General features: G+C 37.7%; 1 protein-coding gene across 1 annotated transcript; it reads right to left on the reverse strand.

Annotated features, from left to right (window-relative positions):
* Positions 1–12,240: 12,240 nt before the first annotated feature.
* On the reverse strand, positions 12,241–14,841 carry LOC114170233. The gene is made up of 3 exons (XM_028055723.1): positions 14,593–14,841; positions 13,002–13,221; positions 12,241–12,668 (listed from the first exon to the last, which is right to left on the reverse strand). Exons 1-3 carry the CDS (start codon positions 14,839–14,841, stop codon positions 12,241–12,243), a joined length of 897 nt encoding a protein of 298 aa, XP_027911524.1.
* Between the last annotated feature and the right edge of the window lie 2,535 nt (positions 14,842–17,376).

Here is a 17,376-nt window from a genome sequence, read left to right on the forward strand (position 1 = left end):
CTTACCTAAGCCCCAAATTTAACCCACATGCTTATCCACTTAATACTTCCCATTTGTAATAATCAAAAAGTCATTCCATACAATTAATATATACCAATTATTCATCAAGAGTATAGGAACCCCCAACGAGTCCCTACAATCTCAAAAATCCACGAAATAGATAAAACTGGACATACCCTCTCGCGTCTCCTGGCAGTGATGAATGGCCGCCAAGCGATTCTTAGCAGAAACCTAGAAACTAGGTTTATTAAACTTAAGTCACCTGGCAAGCCTTCAGTGTTGCCAGGCGATTTCTGAAAAAAATCCAAAAATGCAACAGCAATCCAGAAAACGGTGCATAAACATGCACCCATGCATTTCATGCAACTTAATTTTACACAATTAAAATTAAAATACAAAAATGTAGATCCCCTAACCCAATTTCCTTGCTCCAAAAGTGCTTCTAAGCTTCCTCCTTGATCCAAATAGTCCTTCCTTTGATCTCTTACCCCAAGAACCCTTTACACAACTCATGTTTAGTGATAATTCATACTCATTTATGTTTATATTGTCATGCCTCATGGTTAAGCATCCATGCAAAATAAAATAAAAAATTAAATTAACACAATAATGGCATACACATGATTTGAAACTAAATCCTCTCTGCACCACTTAACACACTCAACCACTTGAGCTACCATTGCTCCGCACGTTCAAAGAACCATCCACACATTAATTAACTTAGGGATTTTTGCCCTCGCATTAACTAAATAAACATTTATTTATTTATTAAATTTTCCTGAGCCTTACAATGAGCAACTTTACACTTTTCAAAGGTCAAAATATGATGTGTTAAAACTGAAAATACTAGTATATTTGGAAGTAAAGAATATAGATCTTATAGATATCATCACAAAGGTATTCCTTCTTTACTTGATGACAAAGGGAAATTGATACCACAAGATAAATAGGTAATGCTTAGAAATATGTATATCAATTAATTGCTAAATTAAAACATTGTTTAATTTGTGCTTTTGCCTTAGCTCAAGGGGGATCCAAAGAGGTAAGAAGAAGTAAATTAGTCATATTAAGGCATCAATATGAAAATTTTACTATAGAAGAAAATGAGTCAATACAATCAATGATTGCATGCCTGCAAACTTTGCTTAATAGTCTAAGGTCTATTGGTACAATATACTATAATTATGATGTGAATGATAAAATCTTGTTCACTCTACCTCCAAAACAGAGAGCACAAGAAACAACCCTGAGAGCTTCCAAAGACCTTTAGAAAATGTCATTGGAAGAACTTTTAAGAATTCTTATTGTTCATGAGTAGAAAGGTAAGAAGAGCATATCATTTAGAACTCTGAAGAGTATACTCTAAAGGAGATGATGAACTAAATATTCTAACAAGGAAATTTAAGCAAAACCCAAGGTCTGCATGATGGGCAAGGGCTAGGCTCAACTTTAATTTCTTTATTTTTGAATAATTCTATAAATGTAGAATTGTATAGGATATTTGTTATTGGACCTTGTATGTTTGGGCCATTACTATCTTTGTGTGGTTTTCCAATTTCCTTGGCCAACCAACCTTTCCTTGTATTGGTTTAGTTGTCCAAGTCTTTGAGCCCAATACCAGATCCAAGTCTTCATCATTCAGCGAGTCTTTATTGGGCCATCATCTAGCAGCGTCTAAAGTAGCCCATCCACCAGCCAACATCAGGGGTTCAATCACGTTTCCACCACCCAACCTTCATCCTCATCATTCAGCATGCGTTTTAACCCATTTGAAATAGTCTAACCTTCATCCCAACAGTATCTTCAGTTTGGGCCCTAATTGGAATCAAGCTACATTTTTTCTAGTGAAGAAGAGTAGATCCAAACAGCTCACATATGCGTCAAGATTCTCTAGAAAGACGTGCATCCTTTGTAGGCAGCTAGAGTTCCCTTCCATCTCTTTGCATATCCTTGTAAGGCATCCAGCAAGGGTTTTAATTATAAAGCCTCACCTTCTTCTAGCCGTTAGGTTTTCTATTAGAGCTTGATCTTCCCTCTTATATGTACATCACTGCCTTTCGTCTAAGCCGTAGGGTTTGTTAGTTCACATTTATCTTGCTCATCTTTTTCGTCTTTATAAAAAGGTAACTTTTATGATATATGAGTGATTCACTATTTGCGCTTTTCCCTCACCTTCATAGTTCACTAATAGATGAGGGTTTCTCCCTTTAGAGTTTCTCGAAACCGTGAGAGATCCTAGTTTCATTGCTGGAATGTGAGAGAGAGGTTCAAGTCCCGATGTGATTCACAAGTGTGACCAAGCTTTTCCGATTCGAGTCTTCCGCTGTGAGGTTCTTCGATCTTTCGTCGTTAGATCGAGTGTGTGGATGCTTCTTTGAGGAGCGTCGTCCATCATAAGGATAAAGACAAAATTGTGTGTTACGAATTTAAGAAACCAGGTTACTACAAATCATAATGTCCTGATCTAATGAGTAAGGATAAAGATAAAAAGAGGAACAAAAATCTGATGGCTACATTGGAAAACATGGACTCGATTTAGAGGATGAGGAAGCACACATTGGATGACTATGATGTAGAAGAGGTATATTTCTTTGACCTTGACTTCATTAGACAAACTTATTATGAATTTGTCTCTAATAAAGGTAAACTCATAAATGTTTAAAAAATTAAAAAGAAACACCAAAGAAAAGTGTAAAGAGCTAGAAAATAAATTATGTATAACAAATTATACTAATGAGAAATTGGAAATAGAAAACAACATCTTAAGCAGACAAAAGTTAGAACTACAAAAGAGACTAATGGAACATAATACAGTAAGCAACCCATAGAACTAAATAATAATAAAAGAGAAAGATTTGAAGCAAAAAGAATCCTTAATAAGGAAACTTCTAACATAGACGAGCTCAAATGAAAAATATTTGATCATGCTTCTTTCAAGATCTAGAAAGGCACATGATAAAACTAGAATTGGATATAAAGTAGAAACCAAGACTGGTTTTTGATAGTATTTTGAGGTTGTGCCACAGTTGCTTTGCTTCTTTGATGCCCAAGAGAATATTCCCGATCCAAGCGAGAAAGCATAGCTTGAGGTGCTCTTCATGTCATCTATTGATCCTGCCCAATCACTATCGGTGTAGTCAATGATCCTTGAGTTAGTCATGGTTTTGTACCATATTCCAAACTCCTTTGTGTCTTGTAGATATCTTAAAATTCTTTTCCCTACTCCATAATGAATCTGACTTGGCTTTTGCATGAATCTTGATAGAAGACTTGTGAGAGACTTCCAATCAAACTTCTGTAGCGTGATGCATCTGTTTCTTGTGCTCCATCATCTTTTTGTAGTTTCTTATTTACCACCAATGGAGTAGCGACAAGTTTACAATCATACATCTTGAACTTCTTCAATAGGGCTTCAATATATTTCTTTTGAGAGATAAATATGTCGTCTTCTTGTTGTTTCATCTCTATGCCGAGGAAATAGTTCATCAACCCAAGGTCGGTCATCTCAAATGCCTTTAAATTCTTTCATCATCTCCAAATTGTTTCCTGTATAGATAAGATCATCGATATATAAGGAGACAATGAGGTGATACTGACCTTGTGCTTTAATATATAGTGTTGGCTCACTTTTGCTCCTCTTGAATCCTTGATCGATGAAGTATTGATCAATCTTGCTATACCATGCTCGAGGAGCTTGCTTCAAGCCGTATAAGGCTTTTTTTAGTCTTAGTATTTTTCCTTCATTGCCTTTATTGATGAAGCCTTAAGGTTGTTCAACATAAATCTCTTCTTCGAGCACTCCATTTAGGAAGGCTGATTTGACATCTAGTTGATAGATGTTCCATCCTCTTTATGCTGCTAGGGCTATTAGAGCTCTTATTGTATCTATTCGTGCGACTGGAGCAAATGTCTCATTGTAGTCGATTCCTGGTTGTTGTGAGTATCCTTTTGTGACCTATCTAGCCTTGTGCTTTTGTATAGTTCCATCAGGATTGAGCTTTGTTTTGTATACCCATTTCACTCTAATGATGTCTATTCCTTGAGGACAGTTTACGAGCTCCCAAGTGTTATTCTTTTTAATCATTTTAACCTCTTCTCCCACCAAGCCCAATTGCACCTTCAAGCCCAAGCCCAAGCCCATGCCCATTAAAAGGCCCAATTACAAGATCAATTATGAAAAAGATTCAAAAGGGCCTCCCATTAGATGATCACAAATTCAATGGGCTTCACACATTATTCAAATGGGCCAAAGAGATCACAAAGACTTGAAGAAGTGCATGTAAATCTAGTAGTGTAGATTTAAATTGGGCTATTGTTTGGGCTTTGCTTTCCAATAATACATAAGACATGAAAGGAACATAGGATAGGGTTCAAATTGGGCTCGACCCAATTCTCTTCATACATGGCTGAGATTATCAAGACAAGGAGGCTCCTTTGCTTCATGGTTTGACTAAGGTTGGTCATCACATCTAAAGGCTAAGAATCCTTCTTGTTCTTCAAGCCAAGATCCAAGGGGCGTGATCTTGCCTCCTTCTCCAAGCTCGATCTAAGGGCCAAGATCAAGGCCCACTCCATCCAATGGCTCTCCTTTCTCATGTGTAAATGGCTTCATATAAAAGCCAAAATTTCACTCATTTGTAGACACTCTTGAAATTTTAAGCAATAGATGCAACTTGAGTTGAGAGCACTCCTCCCTCTATTGCCTTTGAGAGTCACCCCTTTCTAGAGATTTCCTCTCTCTACCTCTAGCCACCTTCCTTAGGCTAGCATAGATTAGGAAATCCTATCACCTCTCTCACTTTCCATTGCTTGCAAGTGCCTTCCAACTTGCCTCCATTCCTTCATCCAATTTCGGTTGCCCATGGAGCTCTTCATGCACCTTTTGAGCTCCACCATAATGGTATTAAGAGCCATCAAACCATGGTCTCTCACGGTTTGGTAAGGTTCTTTCCTAGTCTTGTGTTTCCTTCATTTTCCGTCTTGTTCTCATCTTCTTCTCCTTCTATTTTGTTTTTCTCTTTCACATTTACCGTTCATTGTCTATTACATTGTGTTTCTCCATTGATTCCACGCAACTATGAGACTACAAGAGTGTTCTACACTCTATTTGTAGATTTCCTTGCTTGCTATGGTTCACATCATTTACTAGCTTTCCTTTATATTTCAACACCATTTTATTGCTTCCATTGTGTTTCTTGTCATTTTTATTCGGTGATTCTTTTTTCTTTTCAATTTCCACCGTTCAAGTTGTGTTCTATGTCTTGTTCATGTTTTCTTTTACATGTTTCTTCAATTTTCCACCGTTTACAATCATTTTCTACACTTGCTTGAGTGAAACCGCGCCAAACTCCACTCCAAAACGCAATGAAGCTTCATGCTATGCGTGTTGTTGTTTGAGTCAACTTTCCTCACTGTTTTAATGCCATTTCACCGATTGGTTTGTGCCTTAGGGTGTCCTAAGATGTTCATCTTCATCTATGCTTGATTCTAGATCATAATCAAGCTCCAAATCGAATTGATTTGTCTATTGAGCATTTTCCCCTTTCACTCTACTTTTGCTTTTGTTTTCAACTTTTTTTCCACTGCACACCTTCTGTTTGAGAAGTGTCACGAGTGACTCAGAGCACCAAAATTTAAGCTGATTGTTGCGTCGAAAAGCAAAGTCATAAACAAAAATTCTCCAACAAGAATCATTCCATTATGTTGAGAACTGAATTCTATACAAATTTTTGAAGTAGAAGCAACTTTCTGCGTTTTTCAGTGCCAATTTGCTGATGTTTTCACTTGTGTCCTAACGCACACTTTTCTTGTGGGATTTAACTGGAACGATTCATAGCACCGAATCACCTTCTAATTTTTGTCTAATTTTTGTAACATCTGGACGAAAAATTAGCAAAAATAATCATTGAAATATGTCCAATACAAAAAATATGATAAATCTTCAAAGTTAAGGCATCTGTCAGCGTTTTCTGGTGCTGTGTTTTCAGGAAAATCATTGTTTAGTGCGTTTTTGGTGTGTTTTGCTTCAAAATTTCAGTGTTCTTGCTCTATACATTTGCTTGTTTATGTGTGTATTCCATATTGCCAACAATTGCTTTCATTTGGAGTGGATTAATTTCCTCACATTGGCATACATGCAATGAATACCATAAGCATTTTATGAGCACTGCAGTTTCTGTTTTTGGTTTTTACTCCATTCTAGTTCCATTTTAGGATTCCTTTTGTTGTGCTTTCCTTTATTTCAAGCCTTAATTTCTTGCTTGTCCTTGTTTTTGGCTATTCAATTCCGTCTTGTGAAATCATATTCAATGTGGTTTAGCTTTCTTAATTCGCTTTTCTTGTGTTATACATTTCAATTGGCAGTTGGTTTCAATGCCCTTGATTGTGAATTAAGTGATTTTGTTTTCCAAATTGGTTGCTTGTCTAAGGTACCATTTTAGGTGGTGGTTGAGAAGTAAAACTCTAGAGAGTGTGCTTGAATTCTTCCTCTCACCTTCACCATATTTTGGAAAGTTTTGAGCTATCAATTTCTTGCTTGAGTGAGAGCTAACCAATGCCTTTGGCATAGTTTGTTTGCTATTTTTGTTCATTATTTTGACCAGGTTTTGTTGATGTTTGGTGTTGCATTTTGCATCCACAAGGGGTCCAAATATTCCTCTAATTGGTGTATACTTCAAAGCCATCAACTAAGGCTTCATTTGGCACCAAAGTGCTCTTAGGAGTGCATCACTTTGTTTTCCAAAATTGTGGTGTTCAAGTTGGCCTCGCGAGTAGCTTCCAACACCAATTTCAAGCATTTTTGTTGGCCATTGTGGCTTGTAATTGTTGCATCTTTTTAGTTTACTAGTTTTTCTACAATTTGGTCACTTATTTTGGTCAATTTGGAGCGTCTTTGTGCCTTATTTTCTACTCAAAGTTCTCTAAAAGTTTGGTGTTCTCGGATTGCTCCTCTTTGCCTAAATTTTGTGTACCAATTTTAACTCTCTTTGAACTTGTATTTTGGCCTACTTAGGTGTCTTGGGGAACCATAAGGTGCTCAATCCCATCTCCTAAGTAGAACCTTTATCATCCATTAGTAATTCGTTTTTAGTTGTAAGTGTGTTGAAAGTTCTCAGTGCTTTCTCACTTTACATTAAGCTGCATAGCTTATATTCAAGTTTTCACGTTGTTTAGTGGCTTAAAATTTTGAGACCAAAGTCTCTACATATTTTTGGCCAATTAGGGGTCCGTCTTTAGTGTTTTATAGATTTCTTTGTTCTTTGTTCTTTGTTGACAACTAGTGTCTAGTGATTCTCATCATTTAGCACTTAGCCATTGTGTGAAATTCTTTCAAACTTGCCCAAGTGTGCCTTGGCTAGGATTGGCTTTGGTTATTAAGTGGTCTTTTTAGACTCACCTAGCCTACCTGGAGGTTCACTTGTGTTCTTCAAAATTATATTCACACTTTGTCTAAAGTTCTAGATCGTGTCAATCACGAGCACTAAAAGGGCTACACATGCAAGGGTGCAAACCCAACAAAATTCACCACAACCCACACAACATAACACTAATGCGGATGATGAGGGTGATGTTTCCCCTCGTGATGTTTCCCCTCGTATGCTTCACAAACTCACTAAAGAGGTGAGTGACATCAAGGCTCAAATAGCTGCCATGCAAGTCAATTTGCACTTCATATTTGAGCAATTAAGGAATCCTCCACACACTCACTATGCTTCTCCTAGATCTTCTCGCCCCCATCAAGACATCATCATGATCTTAGTGGCGAGGAGGAGGACTTACAATGCCCCTTTCCAAGGCAATCACACTAGGAGACAAAGGTGTGTTCCTCCTCACCCAAAAGAAACAAGAATAGATTTGCCTCTTTTCCATGGAAAAGACAATGTTGAGGCATATCTAGATTGGGTGGCAAAAGTTGAACAATTGTTTGATAGCCACGTGGTTGAGGAAGAGAGACATGTCTCTCTTGCTGTCCTCAGCTTCCAAGGTCATGCCTTAAATTGGTGGACAACCCTTGTCCTCCAAAAGCGAAAAAAAGACCTTCCCGAGATTGAATATTAGTTTGATCTCAAAGAGGCCCTCCATGCTCCCCATGTTCCTTCCTACTACAAAAGAGAGCTTATGGATAAACTCTAAAGGCTCCAGCAAAGAACCATGTATGTGGAGGAATATAGGCAAAAGATGGAGTTGTACATCTTGCGGGCTGGGATAGATGAGGAAGAAGATCTAACCATTGCTAGGTTCTTGAGTGGTCTAAACTACAACATAAGAGATCGAGTTGAGTTTCTCCCATATCAAAATTTAAATGAACTTGTTCAAATGTGCATCAAAGTGGAGCAATAACTCTTGAGGAAACCTATTCGCAAGGATTCTTCACTCTCTTTTTCAAAATCTGATTTTCAAAAGAAAGATTTTTCTCATGTCAAGGAGACCACTTATAGACACCCAGCAAAAGGTCAAGATAAGGGTGAGACCTCCAAGCGAGGTAGTGAGATCAAGTGTTTTAAGTGTTTAGGTAGAGGTCATGTGGCATCATAGTGTCCTACCAAGCGCACCATTATGCTAAAGGGCCAAGACCTCTACAGTAGTCAAGAGGAGTCTTCTGAGGAATCTTCCTCTTCTAGTGACTCCCACAGTGACAAGTCCTCCAAAGATAAACATCATTCTTACCCACAAGAAAGGTCTCTCTTAATGATTAGGAGGCTTCTCAATAACCAACCAACCTTTCCTCCCAATGATCAAAGAGAAAATATTTTTCACACTTGTTGTGACGTTTTGAACAATACTTGTTCTTTGATCATTGATAGTGGGTCTTGTTGCAACTGTTGTAGCACAAGAATGGTTGAGAAGTTGAACTTGACTTTGTTACCCCCTCCCAAACCTTACAAACTTCATTAGCTTAATAAAGATGGGGATCTCGAAGTCAAGCATCAAGTGTTGGTTAAGTTCTCTATTGGAAAGTACAAAGACAAAGTTTTATGTGATGTAATTCCAATGGAAGCTTGCCATATTCTCTTAGGTAGGCCGTGGCAATTTGACCGCAAAACCACACACCATGGCCATACCAATGAGATCACCCTCCAACATCATTCCAAAACTTTTGTGTTACATCCCCTCACTCCTACTCAAGTTGCTAGTGACCAAGCTTAAATGAGAGCTAGGAGGGAGGAAGAGAGTTCCACAAACTCTACTAAATTATCCAATGCTTCTAATACAAAGGTAGAGGAAGTCTCTCCTTCTAAGGATGTTCATCATGAAGTGCTTCTCACTCATAAAACTCTTTTACAACCTCTTCATGTTGAACACCCTTCCTACCTTTTGATGTGTCATGCTGTCCTTACATGTCTCCAACATCCTTCACTTAAGGATCTACCTCCTTCTGTCCGTGCTTTTCTCCATGAATTTGCGGATCTTTTCCCTAAGGATGGCCCCCAAGGCCTCCTACCTTTTAGAGGAATAGAGCACAAGATTGATTTTATCCTACGGGCCAGTCTACCGAATAGACCAACCTATAGGACAAATCCAATTGAGACTAAAGAGATAGAGACTCAAGTGATCGAGTTGTTAGACAAAGGATGGCTCCAAAAGAGTCTTAGTCCTTGTGTTGTTCCCGTGTTGTTGGTGCCCAAAAAAGATAGCAAATGGCGCATGTGTTGTGATTGTAGGGCCATCAACAACATTACCATAAAGTATAGGCACCCAATCCCTCGACTTGATGATATGTTGGATGAATTGCATGGGGCCAAAATGTTTTCAAAAATATACCTTAAAAGTGGTTATGACCAAAATGTTTTCAAAAATGCCTTTTGACCTAACCAATGCTCCTAGCACATTCATGCAACTAATGAATCATGTCCTACGGGATTGTTTGGGGAAGTTTGTGGTTATTTATTTTGATGACATTTTAATTTATAGCCATAGCTTCAAAGTTCATCTAGGAACCTTAGGGTAGTCCTGTCTCTCCTTCGAGACCATAAACTCTATGCCAACATAAACAAGTGCACTTTTTGTGTAGAGAGTGTCATCTTTCTTAGGTTTGTGGTCAATAAAAGTGGGGTACATGTTGACCCCGACAAAATCAAAGTCATCCAAGAATGGTCTGTGCAAAAGAATGTTGGGGACATCTGTAGCTTTCATGGGCTAGCTAGCTTCTATAGACGGTTTGTACCCCACTTCTCCACAATTGCCTCACCCCTTAATGAACTTGTCAAGAAAGACACACCTTTTGTGTGAGGTGATAAGCAACAACAAGCCTTTGAGGAGATCAAGGCTAAACTCACCCAAGCACCCGTTCTAGCTCTTCCAAACTTTGAGAAAACTTTTGAGCTAGAATGTGATGCTTTTGGGTTGGAGTAGGTGCGATTTTATTACAAGAAGGCCATCCAATTGCTTATTTCAGTGAAAAACTCAATGGCCCTTCTCGTAATTACCCCACCTATGACAAAGAGTTGTATGCTCTTGTGTGAGCTCTTCATACTTGGGAACACTATCTTATGTCTAAAGAGTTTATAATTCACATTGATCATGAAACTCTCAAGTATTTGAAAAGCCAGCACAAGCTCAACAAGAGGCATGCAAAGTGGGTTGAATTTCTAGAACAATTCCCTTATATCATCAAATACAAGAAAGGGAAATCCAATGTTGTGGCTGATGCACTTTTTAGAAGATATACTCTTTTAGCCAAACTTGGATCTCAAATTCATGGGTTTGACAATATATGTGAATTGTATAGTCAAGATCCCTTCTTTGCCCCTATTTATTCTAATTGTTTAAATAAGTCCCAAGGCGGCTTCTATGTCTCAAATTGCTATCTTTTCAAACTTTCTTTTTCTACTTCCTGTCAACCTCAAACTGATGGGCAAACAGAGGTAGTCAATAGATCCCTCTCCACATTTCTTAGGGTTGTGCTTAAGGGGAACCATAAATCTTGGGATGAGTATCTTCCCCACATTGAGTTTGCCTACAATAGAGTGGTCCAGAGCACCACCAAACTTTCACCTTTTGAGGTTGTATATGGCTTTAACCTTCTCACTCCTCTCGAGTTGCTACCTCTTCCATCTTCTTTTGACTTTGTTCATAAAGAAGGAGTTTCTAAGTCTCAATTTATCAAAGATTTTCATGAGAAGGTTAAGAGTCAAATTCAAGCTCAAATTGAAAAGATTGCCAACTCTAAAAACAAGGGTAAGAGAGTTCGGTCATTCAATGAGGGTGACTTCGTTTGGCTTCATCTAAGGAAGGAAATATTTCCTCAATTATGAAAATCCAAACTTAGTCTCTGTGGTGATGGTCCATTCCAAATCAAAAAGAAGGTCAACAATAATGCTTATCAATTAGATCTTCCAGCTGAATATGGTGTGCATCCTACTTTTAATATCACTGACTTATTTCCTTTTACAGGTACTATATCTGATGAGGATGACAACAAAGATTTGAGGGCAAATCCTCTTCAAGGGGGAGGGGATGATGTGACCCCACCAAGCCCAATTGCACCTTCAAGCCCAAGCCCAAGCTAAGCCCATTAAAAGGCCCAATTATAAGATCAATGATGAAGAAGATTCAAAAGGGCCTCCCATTAGATGATCACAAATTCAATGGGCTTCACACATTATTCAAATGGGCCAAAGAGATCACAAAGACTTGAAGAAGTGCATGTAAATCTAGTAGTGTAGATTTAAATTGGGTCATTGTTTGGGCTTTACTTTCCAATAATACATAAGGCATGAAAGGAACATAGGATAGGGTTCAAATTGGACTCGGCCCAATTCTCTTCATACATGGCCGAGATTATCAAGACAAGGAGGCTCATTTGCTTCATGGTTTGACTAAGGTTGGTCATCACATCTAAAGGCTAAGAATCCTTCTTGTTCTTCAAGCTAAGATCCAAGGGGTGTGATCTTGCCTCCTTCTCCAAGCTCGATCTAAGGGCCAAGATCAAGGCCCACTCCATCCAATGGCTCTCCTTTCTCATGTGTAAATGGCTTCATATAAAAGCCAAAATTTCACTCATTTGTAGACACCCTTGAAATTTTAAGCAATAGAAGCAACTTGAGTTGAGAGCACTCCTCCCTCTATTGTCTTTGAGAGTCACCCCTTTCTAGAGATTTCCTCTCTCTACCTCTAGCCACCCTCCTTAGGCTAGCATAGATTAGGAAATCCTATCACCTCTCTCACCTTCCATTGCTTGCAAGTGCCTTCCAACTTGCCTCCATTCCTTCATCCAATTTTCGCTGCCCATGGAGCTCTTCATGCACCTTTGGAGGTCCACCATTGTGAATATCCTTTTGCGACCAATTTGGCCTTGTGCTTTTGTATAGTTCCATCAGGATTGAGCTTTGTTTTATATACCCATTTCACTCCAATGATGTCTTTTCCTTGAGGACAGTTTACGAGCTCCCAAGTGTTATTCTTCTCAATCATTTTAACCTCTTCTTCCATAGCCTTGACCCATACTTCTTGCTTTGATGCCTCCTCATAGCAGTTAGGCTCAATCATGGCTATATTGCAGGTTTCGTATATGTCTACAAAAGATCTTACTCGTCTTGGAGTGGACTCTAGTGAAGAATCTTCTAATGGAGGTGGAGAAGGCGTACCTGAAGCTTCTGCCTCTTCTTGAATTTCTTCTTGATATTGTTGCACTGGGACTAAAGTGCTGCTTTTAACAACTTTTTCTTCTTCCCAATTCCAAGAAGCATTTTCATCAATTTCAACATCTCGACTAATGACGAGCTTTTTTGTTTGTAGGTTGTAAACTCGATAGCCTTTTGATTGTGTGCTATATCCCAAGAATATTCCTCATATAGTATTATTGTCTTCAAGCTTGTACCTCCTTTGATCAGAAACATGTATGTAGCAGATAGATCCAAATACTTGTAGGTGTTTGGCTAATGGCTTTCTTCCACTCCAAGCTTCAATAGGAGTCTTGTCTTTGACTGCCTTAATTGGACATCTGTTTAAAATGTAAACTATAGTGTAGACTGCTTCAGCCCAAAAAGTGTTAGGCATACCTTTCTCTTTTAGCATTGATCTTGCCATCTCCATGACTGTGCAATTTTTTCTTTCTGACACATCGTTTTGTTGTGGAGTATATGCAATTATGAGTTGTCTCTCTATGCCTTCATCTTCACAGAATTTGTCAAACTCGCGTGATTTATACTCCTTTCCACGATCACTTCTAAGTACTTTTATCTGTTTTCCACTTTGCTTCTCAACAAGGGCCTTGAATTTCTTGAATATTCCAAAGACTTATGACTTTGCCTTTAAGAAATAGACCCATGTCATTCTAGAGAAGTCATCAATGAAGAGGATGAAACACCTATTGTTGTGATGTGAAGGCGTTCTCATTGGTCTGCAAACATCAGTATGAATCAACTCTAGTAAGTCTTTTGCTCTCCATGCTTTGTTAGTCGAGAATGGTAATCTATGTTGTTTACCAAGGAGAGATCCTTCGCATGATTCATTATTCTCCTTTAAGCATGGAAGATCTCTCATCAAGTTTTTCTTATATAGAAGTTTTAAGGCATATGTGTTGAAGTGGTCAAATCTCCTATGCCAAAGCCACGAGTCATCAACTTCTGCCTTCATGGCAATATTAGTTCGAGGTTTGAGGCTTATGGGAAAGCTTCTATTTCTCTTCTCCATTTTTACTTGGCCAGTTTCTATCTTTCTACTGTCATAAATTTTGCATGTATCTTTCTCAAAGTGGAGAGAATATCCATTCTCCATCATTTGGCCAATACTTAAAAGATTCTCTTTAAGATTGGGAACTAGTAAAACATCCTTGATGAATTTCGTACCTTTCTTTGTCTCCATCATGACAGTTCCTTTGCCTTGAGACTCCACTGTGGCACCCTTTCCTATTCGAACTTTGACATTGACAGATTTATCAATGTCTTTGAAGATGCTTTAATCTTTGGCCATGTGATTGCTGCATCCACTATCCAAGTACCAACTTTCTCCTCCGTTAAGAGAATCTTGATTGGCATAAAATAAGTGTTGCTCCTGATTATGTTCTTCAACAAAGTTTGCTTGATGCTTATTTTTATTACGACAGTACTTCTCTACGTGGCCAAATTTCTTGCAGTACTGACATTGAGCTTTTCCATGATGCCAACAATCTTTTTCCATGTGACTTGTCTTTTTACATATGCCACATGGGGGATATTTTCCTTGACGGGTCACAGGGAAGCATTTAGAATTTTCTTTATTTCTAGAAATTTCTCCTCTACTTTTATTTCCTTCATATTCTTTATTTTGTGACCGTAATTTTAGTTTTGATTGAAAGGCATTTTCGACTAAGTCTTCTTCATGCCTTTCCAATATTTGTTCATAAGCTTCAAGAGAGCCCATTAGTTGTGTTACTAACAATATGGCCAAATCTTTAGTTTGTTCAATCGCGGTTGCGATTGCATCATATTTTTGGGGAATAGAAATTAAAATTTTCTCAACAATTTTTTTGTCAAGAATAGTTTCTCCATATGCTCTCATTTGACTAACTATTTCCTTTATTCTAGAATAGTAGTCTTTAATGGTCTCATATTCTTTCATTCTTATTAATTTAAACTCTCGTCTTAGAGAATGAAGTTTAACATTGCGTACCTTATCACTTCCTTGAAACTCTTCTTGTATTGTGTTCCAAGCTTGCTTTGCACTTGTGGCACCTATTATCCTCGGAAAGATTGTGTCATCAACTGCTTGTTGAAGGGCAAATAAAGCCCTTGAATCCTTCTGTTTGTTTTCCTTCAACTCCTTCTTCTGAGCTGCAATAAGAGTGGAAGTGTCTTCTGGAATAGTGAATCTCTCTTCTATAATGTCCCATAAGTCTTGGGAGCGAAAGAATGTCTTCATTTTGACACTCCAAAAATCACAATTTTCTCTTATGAAAATAGGTATTGGAATTGATGATGTTTGATTGGTAATGGCCATAGGTTGAGAAAATATTTTGGAAGTAGTATAGAATAGAGTTCTAATTTTTTTTGAAGTAGTGGAAAAATTTATCTACGCCCAGTAGATGACCGAACGTAGCTCTGGTACCACTGATAGTATTTTATGGTTTTGAAAGGAATAGTTGATGGGATAGAGAAAATTGTGGAGATTGTAGATTGTGGAAGTTGTAGTTGGAAGAAGTGTATTTTGTAGTTGAGAGTAGTTGTATTGGATGTTGTGTTAGTTGTTCTTGATGTTACAAATGGTAGGATACATGGGGTATTTATAGACCCATGGATTATTCTAGAACTTGAGTAAATAGTTCTAGATTTTTCTACATAGTAGAATGTTCTTGACTTTTCTTTCTATCCTAAGCTTTTCTCTAATACTCTAGAAGTTTCATTACATTTCAATAACTCTATCTTAGATTTTTCTAGATTGTTCTAGAATTTGCATTATACTTTAATAGTTTTTGTAAAGGGTATTGTATAAAAGAGCTAACCCTTAAGGACCCAAAGAAGTATGGGTACCTAAGTCTCAAATAATTCCCATTGCAAACGTATTCAACCCAACAAAGGAAACTCGTGTCATGGTATTTGGCCAATGGGTGGTCACGACACATGACAAGGGAAAGATCTATATTTCTAGACCTACGGTTGAAGAAAGGAGGAAAGGTTATATTTGGAGAAGACCAAACTAGCAGAATCATAAGAACTAGTTAGGTAAGCCTCAAACCTTTTTTGTACATTAGTAATGTTTTACTAGTTGATAGGTTGAATATAATTTTATTGAGCATAAGTAAATTATGTGACAATGGTTAATGACAACCTCCCTAGCCATGGCCTAAAGCTTACAAGATGATGAATGTCATTTGTGGAAGTTGGGCTTAAGCCCATATCTTTTGGGCCTATCTAGGTTATAATATATATAGTAGGTTTTTTTGGGGCCTTTTGTTATTGGCCTAGTAATATAGGGTTTTCTTTTGGGCCTTGTATAATGAGTCAAGTAGTGTAGGATTTTTTATCATGGAAAAAGCTTATAAGGTGGGGCGCATTTGGAGAGTTGACTTTAGTCAATATGTACCTATTTGGAAAAGGCTTGCTCTCCAAGGTTGAGAGTTTCTTGGTCTTTAATCCTTGGGAGAGTAATGACCATGTGGCATGCTCCTAATGGAAATGATTAGTGCCATGTGTCATTCTCTTAATTGAGAGGATTTCACTTTAGTAGTGGCCATGTGTCCTCCTCCTAATGGGGAGGATTTTACCTTATGTCTAGATTTTGTGTTTTCCTTCTCCTTTTATGAGACATGATGAAAGAGCAAGACTAAAAGGGAGGGTTGGTTAGATCAACCTTAGTTGACTTGTTGATCAACCTTTGTTGAATTGTTGACCTTGTGTTGAAATTCCCTAAAGTTGGCTTGGTTAGATCAACCTTAGTTGACTTATTGACCTTGACAAGGGTTGACTAGTTGACAAGAGTTGACTTGTTCGTTTTATTTTCTTTGTAGGTTAAGAATGGTTACAGTAAGATGATCACTAATGGAGATGGATTAGAGCACTCCCACATGGCAAAGCATCATTGGACCACATGGAAATGTGATGAGAGATAAAAGGCAAAAGCATAAAGTAAAAGAATAAAGCAACTTGTACGATAGAGGTACAAGTGGTCCATGGGTGACTCTTAGGAGTGCACAAAACATTCCATTTGTTGTCTCATTTTAACCTTCCTTCTAAAATGTAGGGTTTTATATTTTCTAAGTAGCACTTTTGCACTTTTGTTTATTTCCTAGAGGCCCCTAAAACTCTCTACATAAGTGGTGCTCTTTAGCTTGTAAAAGGGTTGAATATTTTGATATAAAACACTTAGTTTGAATCAACCAAAACTGTGAGGTCTTCTCCTCTAATAAGTGAGGAATCTCATTGCCTTATCTTGTTTCCAAGCGACGACTCTATCACTCATCTCTAGGAAAGAGTTGTCTTGTTGGTCCTTACCTATGAGTGGTGTTCCTTACCATTTCCATCTTCTTGCTTTCCATTTTCTAGCTTATTTCTTTTTTTCTATTTGATTTTAATGTTATGCTCTCCATTTTGTTTTGTTTCTTGAATCAACCCCTTACTCTTCTTTTCTTTGAGCCTTTTGAAGTGCACCTTCAAATCTAGATATCTTCTTATCTTAATATCCAGTGGGAATCTTCACTAGGTTTTCTTAAATAACTCATCACCATATTCAAAAATCTAAAATGAACCAACTTAATCTTTCATCATTTGGTATTTAGAGCCTCGGTTATCTTAAATTTGTATTTTTCATGTGCCAACCATTGTGTTCTTGTGTTTTTTTCTTGGTGGACCACTCGACATTCTTGATGTTCAAGTTGGTGTACACAAAATTTTCCCACTTCACATAAGGTTTAAGTATCTAAATCTCATCTTCTTGGTGTATGTTGCTTTGTTAAATGAG

This window comes from Vigna unguiculata, chromosome 11 (assembly GCF_004118075.2).
Source record: "Vigna unguiculata cultivar IT97K-499-35 chromosome 11, ASM411807v1, whole genome shotgun sequence".
Classification (NCBI taxonomy): Eukaryota; Viridiplantae; Streptophyta; class Magnoliopsida; order Fabales; family Fabaceae; genus Vigna; species Vigna unguiculata.

Excerpts from the sequence above, each read along its gene's own strand:
- LOC114170233 (XM_028055723.1), bottom strand. The coding sequence starts at position 14,841 with ATGAAGACATTCTTTCGCTCCCAAGACTTATGGGACATTATAGAAGAG. Across the intron at positions 13,222-14,592 it reads AGTTTCAAGGAAGTGATAAG|AAATTCAAGGCCCTTGTTGA; the intron begins GTACGCAATGTT and ends GGAATATTCAAG. Across the intron at positions 12,669-13,001 it reads ATCAATGCTAAAAGAGAAAG|AAGAAAAAGTTGTTAAAAGC; the intron begins GTATGCCTAACA and ends GGAATTGGGAAG.